Genomic DNA, 7,568 nt, shown 5'->3' on the forward strand with positions numbered 1-7,568 from the left:
TCAGATAATGTTGGCCCTGGTGTAACCCTTTGATTCCTAAGTTGACCAGCATCTAATTTCTCCATACAATATCACCCCTGAATTACACTTCAGGGTCATAATAATAAAGGAAATAATCACCAACCTAGAGAACCTCCTGATTGTTAAAAAAAATTCTCCTTTTTAACTCCATAGGAAATGTATAGAGAATGGTACGGAGAATTTGCAAATCGATGTTAGGTTAGAGCGTTAAGCTCTGAAAGGCCGGGTTGTTATGTGTGTTTTAAGGCCACAAATTTGAGCCACTCCCTCACTGCCACTCTTTCACTGGGAGTTTTAATATTCATTGGCCACATTGGTAGGAAAACCTGTAAGATTTCTAAGAGATGACTCTAATGCTATGATAACTTCTGCCTCAGCCTTAATGAGGAGGAAACCAACATTTCTAGTCGCCCTATGCTTTTGAGAGCCGGGATAACTTAGTGATACAGGCCCCTTGATGTGGGTTATGGTTTGCGGTACACTCTGAGAATGATCTACGTATCTAATTATCAGTATGAAGGAATTTTTCTTTCAACTGCACATTTCAGGCGACCTGGTATCAGTGTACAAATCACTTGGTTATCATCATGCCGTGTCAGATGTGCAGTTTCATCCTTTGGATCACATCATCGCCTTCTGTTCATTTGGTGACTCACATCCTGTTCTCGTGTACCACTATGACCCCAAAGGTTTGTTTCAAAGAAATATGCTGTATCATGTTCACACTTGATTACATCTCTTAGTTGGTACGTGAAAAATGATGGGTCAATTTAGCAAGCTGTATTTCACTGAACGGCCCGCTAAATTCAAAATTTTGTTTGAACTGAAATCTTCCTCCTTAATTTGAACTCAGAGGCATAATAAATATCTTACTAACCTCGTTTCACGGTCCTTAAATCCGAGCGGAAAAACGTATGAGGTATGGTAATGATGCTTGTAATGGTTACCATGATAATGCACATGATAACAAAGATGCTAGCTGGTGAAATTTGAGTTCTGGAGGTATACTCTCCTCTACATTGTTTGTTTCTGTCGCCAGCTGCGAAAGAAGAAGCGAAGAAATTTATGACTTCCCCAGTGACATCCTCTAAACAAGCTGCTACGTCACAGCAGAGCACAGCCACCCCTGATGACGTTACCAGGCATGCGCAGATGCCTGATGTAGCCAAGGACTTGCTGCGCATGCGTAAAGTCAAGCAGAAACTGGACTCCGTTCTGGTGGGTGTGGATTATTTCCTGTTTGAGAGAGGACTAACACTAATCAGCTTGTCGACGTATAGGGTGTTTAATTGCGTACGCGAAAAATGACTGAGTGGGAGACATTGAGTAAGGGGAGCTAGTTCGAAAGACCTGTCGAGATTGGCTTTGGTCTTTTGGACCTGGGTGGAATAAATAGCCTTTCTAATGTTTCTGCTTACCGTGTCTTTTTTTCCAGTTTCCGTTCACCGTTTCTCGCATTCAGTATATCTTAAAAGCGAAGTTTGTGTGAGCCTTAAAAACTGGAAAACATGTTGCGTTTTGATGAGTTCTCCTTTTCGTGTTGATTTTATATCATAACGTCCTTATCATATGATTTTACTTATCGTTTCAACGGTGGAGAAATTTCGAAACTGGGATACTCGCACTCTCTCTCGATAGTGCAGAGTTATCACAAGTCAGAGAAACTGTTAACTTTATATTCATGGTTCCTTTTCTTTTAATAATTCTAGACTCCTTACCTTGCTTATGCACGTCATATCCTCACATTTGATATGATTAGACACCTTTGTTCACGTAAAGGCCATGTAGTGTAGTCGCTGTATCTCTCGCTGACGAGATTTTTCTAATAGGGTAATGGTTTTTTTCTCTAGAAAATACCCCTAGCAATTTCGACTGCTTGTTTTTCAACTTTTTTTGCTTGATGAAAATCAAATAAAAGGCATTCAGTTTGTTGCTGGAGGAGTGTCTCAGTCTTTCGTGAGCAAAATGTCGAGATCCTCCAATCTCCGCGACAAATTTTTTATGTTTTCTCCTGTTGTCTCAGGAAACACCGGCGTCTCCCGGCGTTATGGACAGAGCACTGCTGAGAACACCAGGGGCAGACAACCTAATGTTCCAAACCCCAGGGACACCTGATAGTGCCGCATATCCCGGATCTGTAACCCCGGGAAAGAGACCAGGGAGCGTTACGTTTCAGTTTCCAGAAAGCTCTGAGCGAACATACCGCCAAGGCTTGGGTACTAATGTGAGTCTTTCAACCTGGGGTTCAGACTTCTCTCCGGCTGGGTACAGCCCAACTCCGGGACAGGTAAGTCATGAAAATCCAGTTCATCTTGAAGGCAGCTTAAACAGAAGTATTAGTCTCCTGGAAGTTTGAAAAATATTCAGATGCACGAATTGACTCAGTCATAACCACAAGCAATAAGATAAAATCCAACGAAAAGCAAATTGTCTGAAAATATGACTTGCCCCTTATTGTTTCTGTGTACACTAGTTACGTTCACTCTTCCGCTTTTCACATTCAAGCAAACCAGTTCTTAGTTCTAGCCAAAATCGCGGATTGTTGAACTCAATAACATGAACATCCGAAAGGTTTGTGGAATGTTGTTTTCAGAAGATGCTATTAAATAGAAGAAGTACTACTCTCATGTGAGCCACCTCTCTCCACGAGGACACCCCTCTCTTTTAAGCCCAAGTGTGTTTTCAATCACCCTCCTTCTCTGCCTCTCTCTTAGTCAAGAACTGTACAATAGCAATTTTATTGTTATTCATTTAAGCTAGTAGCGTTTCATTACAAAAGATACTTTTACTAAGAAGCCTGTTTTAGTTTACTTTTTTAAATATCGCGGGTTTTAAACCAAAGACATTCATTTTGTTTACATTTTCATCAAATGAAGATGACAACTCAGGAGGAAAAAAGTGAATCACATTTTGGCTCCCAGTTAGTTTTTGATGAAGCCTCCTCACCCTCTCTATTTAACCTCCGTGTAGAAGACTCAGAAATTCAGAAGCTCTTAGGGGGCTTATTTCAGCATTGACAGTACTCGAACTGTAGACTACAACAAATTGATATGTGGTAATTGTTCGACAATTTCCTCCCCACAGGTCCCTTATGATCCACCGCTTTCGCCGCACGCCCAGCAGTACCTGGGGGCGTCGGGTCGTTTCGAGTCTCGAAAGATGTTTGCGCAGCAGAACAATAGATACGGCAGCCCAATACAAGCAAGCAAACCCCAACCCTATCAAACACCCAGTAAGTTTAAGATGTTTTGACAGGTGAAGAGTGCAGATGAAATCTTATTATTTATCACTTTACGCCTTCCAATCACTGTTGTATATATTTCACAGTTGGAGTCTCACGGTCATTGTTGAAGAGGCCTTCTCTAAGTATGAACATTGGTGACACGCCTGGACCATTGGTGAGCTTTTTGCCTACCTCTCTTTCTTCTTGTTTGCTTGTTTGTTTGTGCATCTGTCCGTCTGTCTTGCTCTTTGTCTTTTTGTCCGTCTGTCTGTCTATTTCCATCTGTCTCCCTGTCTGTCTGTCTGTCTGTCTGCCCGCCTCGTCTGTACCTGCCTGTCTGCATGAAGAATAAACTAGGTGTTTATGTTATGTTGGATACCCGTTTTAGTTTATTACTCCTCGATAGGTTTCCTTGTAAGGTTGAATCATTTTTGCAATGTCCAACCACTCAACGTGTTGCAGCTTTCACTTACCTTGTTCGTTTTACTTTGATACTTCAAGTATCAAAGTATCAGAGTTTCAAAACTGAAGTTTCGAGCGTTAGCCCCGAATCATTCGCTGTGACGAAGGGCTAACGCTCGAAACGTCAGCTTTGGAACTCTTAACGGTGGCCAATATACGTAATCAAATCAGTTGATAGAACCAAATTACCTTATTATTTTGATTGCTTCTCTCAATCATCAGAGTATGTCGCATCTCAGCAGTGCTCGGCCCAAGTTCACTTTCTCTGACTCACCAACAGCGCAAATGTTACAAAAAGAGCCGACAGCCAGGAGAAAGGTTTGTATTGGTAATGTACAAGACGCCCATTTGAGTCTCGTAATACCGAGATCATAAAATCAATTTATCACAAACTGAAGAAGGAGGCAGAGGTAATTTGGGTTTGTGTGCAATTCATTTTGTGGCACTTGTCAATAACGAAAAACTTCGGTCAAAACACCTCAAACATGAATATTCACTCAAGATTGTTGGAAACCTCCAAAACACCAACAACAAAATTTTATCGGGTTTGAGAGTTTTTTTTTTTTTCTTGTTTATCCATTTTTCTTCTCGATCCTTGACATTTCTGTCGGAAATAACACTGGCCTTACTCATAGTTTTTCTTTTTCCGCTCTCATCCAAAAGGTTATAGCCATATACCCTTATGATGCCAGCAGAGCGGATGAACTGACTATTCAACCTGGAGACGTCATCACGGTTCTTTTCATCGACAGTGAAAATTGGTGGATGGGCGAACTGGCTGATGGGAGGCAGGGCTACTTTCCGTCTAATTACGTCATGGAACAAGGTGAGATTCAAGAAACGTTGACGAATAACTGTAAAAGGAAGGCATCTGTCCACCTTTACTCGAGCAATTCTTACACTTAACTTGCTTGCTTCGTTTAGTCCCAATGCGTTTTGTACGTGCTTATATCTACGAACTTTGTGCGCCGAAAAGGAATCAACTTGCAACCATGCAGGCTCAATTCTCACGGCTCTTTTAGGTGCAGACCTCGATCCTTCCGTGAAGAAGGAGCTGAGGAGCGCGGGCTCCTTTCATAATCAGTAGCTAGTTATCGAGCCTGCGTAGCCGTGAAACTATATGAACACGTACTTTAGTAAACTTGCGTTTATTCTCACGAGTACTTTATGTAAACTTTGTTTGGACATTCAAGTCTCCTACCCTTGTCACATTTAACCACCACCTTTAAATATTATTTTAATTACTGATCGCGTCCTGCCAGTGTTTTTGGGTAAACCATTACTATAACCCTCAGTGCATAGAATGAATTCGGTGATATCTGAAGCTGTCTGTGTCATTATTACAGGGGACCTTGAGTCTGAAGGTAATCTACAAGAAACAACTGCACCAAGTGCCTCGAGCGCGACCAAGCAAGAGTCCAAAGTCAACACACAGGTCTGCACATCCCAACAACAGAAAAACAACCATAGTCTGTTTAGAAAGATGATGCTGTTCAGTTTGTCAGTCATAGGAGTTAATTTAGTGCCCCAGAAAAAGTTAACTAAGGATACGTTGAAGGGATCAATATCAGTATCTGGGCAACTGCCCACCTACCCCTCCCCTAACTCAACAACAGTCAATTGATAACAAGTTAGGGTTAATGTTGGGTTAGGGGAGGGGTAGGTGGGCAGTTGCCCAGATACTGATATTGATCCCGTTGAAGTGCCTTTTTGTTTCATTGAACAACTCCGTATCTGTGCTTTTTACTGTTTTACAGATGACAGCGGTTATCACTAAATCTGGTGATCTGAAGATTATATCAGGACCTGAGGACAGCAGCGATGCTGAGGGCAAACTTAACAGCTCGTAAATAAAATTTTTTTTTCCTTACGTATTTAAATAAATGCTAACTTAACCGGCATTTCCTGCTGTGGAAGACTTGCTTAATGACCTTGCGGTTTTGTGATGTTCTTGCGACCCTGATTGGTAAAGCGCAGCGCTCTCTACGGGGGCCAAGTCTCAATATCCTTGTGGCCACCCATTAAATCAGATCCCTGTAGAATCTTGTTTTGATGACATATTCATTATTGGAATCAAATTAGCCCTTTAACTCCCGTGAGTGACCAGACAGAATTTCTCCTTACGATATCAATACAATATCAAGCAGACAAGTAATGAGAATTAAGAAAAATATCAATTAGGGGATTATTAGTTGATCTAATACCAAATTCTCCAAACTAATATCACAAGAACTGTATGGCAGACAATAAGGAGAATTACTAATGAGATCTTGGGAGTTAAACGGTTAAGAGGTTGTTACCACCGTAAACTCCTGATCAAACAGTTCTTCGATCAATGGCAAGGCCGTACATTTCTTCAACCTGAACCGAGGGGTGTAATAATCGATGTGAGTTGACAGTCTGAAACAATTTTTTCGTCAGGGCACGCCACAGAAGAAGGCACCGGGAAAAAGAAAAGGAACGACGATTGGATGAAACTCCAGAGAAAAAAGTGTCACCAACTCGGACGAAAAAGAGATGACATGCAAATCATGATGACAGTTAAACGGCTCCATGAACTTTGCCATCGAAAACATTTGCACTTTAAATATGTCCCGCTTCGTCAGAATTAATCATTGGCCAAAAATTTACTGGTCATATTTTATAGTACTCGTCTTACATTTCGATTTAAGAAAATGTGTTGTTTTAATGCTCGTGAGTTTGGTGCACGAAAGTTTTTAATAAAATCATGTAGATTATATCAATATAAGAATCAAAATCATAATTGTTTATTTGCTGACTTAGAAAATTCCTAAAGCTATTTTATAATATCTGCCAAAGTTTGCTTAATTCCTTAAGAATAGTGAATGCTGGAATTTATACGACCTATAACTAGGCTATGTATGGAAATAAAATCTTACGTTTGAAGGGCGTCCAACTCTTTTCAGAAAAAAATGGGAAACCTTTATCGACCCAGTCCTATGCTTTCCTCGTCAAGTTATGAATAGCATGCACGGGTTGTAAGGGTAGGGTACGATTTTTCGAAGGGGGTGGAGTGAGGGTTTCCTTTACCAGGGGTAGGAGCCCATTATCCCTGGTTATAATTACTTTTGCTTGCCAGTGAGGGAAGCTCCCTCTTTGTGATGTGATTGTCACCAAGGCTTGGACAAATTTAAAAAACACATCAACGAAAGAATAGGAAGCATACATTTACGAAGTACCTAAAAGCTCTACACGACTGTTTTTTATTCCCACGCATATGAAGTCTCTTTCACAAGAAAAATTATCACTCGGCCTTGTTCTGACATCGTGGACTTTAAGAACTTGGATATGGCTTGTTAAACTGGTTTTCGAATGATTATTAAAAAAAAGAAAGCTGTAAAACCGTCAGGGTATTTCTAGAATTAGACCAAAGTACATGCACCACGTGGCTCACAACATCATTCAAGGAGGCGACAACAACATCATTCAAGGAGGCGAGCGTGGCCTAGTGGTTAGGGCGCTGCACTTGTAAGCCGGAGGCCCTGGGTTCAAGTCCTCCTCCCTGCCACTGGATGGATTTGTGTTCGGTGGCCCCGAATTCAACTCCTGCACGCTTTGTAAATAGCCAACTGGTCTGCCTCCGACCAGTTGGGGTTTTTAACGAGTTTCTGTTCATTTACGATATTTGTTTCCTTATTTACAGTGTCCCCAATTAGCACAGCAGTGCTAAAATACACTGACACTTAAATAAAGTTATTATTATTATTATTATTGAGATTGGATGGAATAGGTATAGTTAAATATTAAAAGATATGGCAAAGATGAGACTGATCATGAGTAACTTGGAACCACTGAGGATGTTAAGTCATAAATAACTATAATAGAAGCACCAATGTTGTAA

General features: G+C 40.9%; 1 protein-coding gene across 3 annotated transcripts in view; it reads left to right on the forward strand.

Moving 5' to 3' along the window:
- Positions 1-6,613, forward strand: part of LOC113666888 (jouberin) — a 26,431-nt gene extending 19,818 nt beyond the window's left edge. For 2 of the 3 annotated variants that reach the window (XM_089188671.1, XM_089188672.1), the window contains exons 26-35: positions 570-710; positions 1,061-1,239; positions 2,045-2,308; positions 3,106-3,253; positions 3,349-3,419; positions 3,929-4,024; positions 4,370-4,532; positions 5,053-5,256; positions 5,402-5,552; positions 6,128-6,613. In XM_089188671.1, the coding sequence (XP_089044797.1) occupies positions 570-710; positions 1,061-1,239; positions 2,045-2,308; positions 3,106-3,253; positions 3,349-3,419; positions 3,929-4,024; positions 4,370-4,532; positions 5,053-5,256; positions 5,402-5,552; positions 6,128-6,227 (1,517 nt within the window). In that variant the 3' untranslated portion in view covers positions 6,228-6,613. The remainder of the gene's footprint in view (positions 1-569; positions 711-1,060; positions 1,240-2,044; positions 2,309-3,105; positions 3,254-3,348; positions 3,420-3,928; positions 4,025-4,369; positions 4,533-5,052; positions 5,257-5,401; positions 5,553-6,127) is intronic. The other variant, XM_089188674.1, reaches the window with a different exon arrangement.
- The last annotated feature ends 955 nt before the right edge of the window (positions 6,614-7,568 follow it).

The sequence above is a fragment of the Pocillopora damicornis genome, chromosome 12 (assembly GCF_964200805.1).
Source record: "Pocillopora damicornis chromosome 12, jaPocDami1.2, whole genome shotgun sequence".
NCBI lineage: Eukaryota > Metazoa > Cnidaria > Anthozoa > Scleractinia > Pocilloporidae > Pocillopora > Pocillopora damicornis.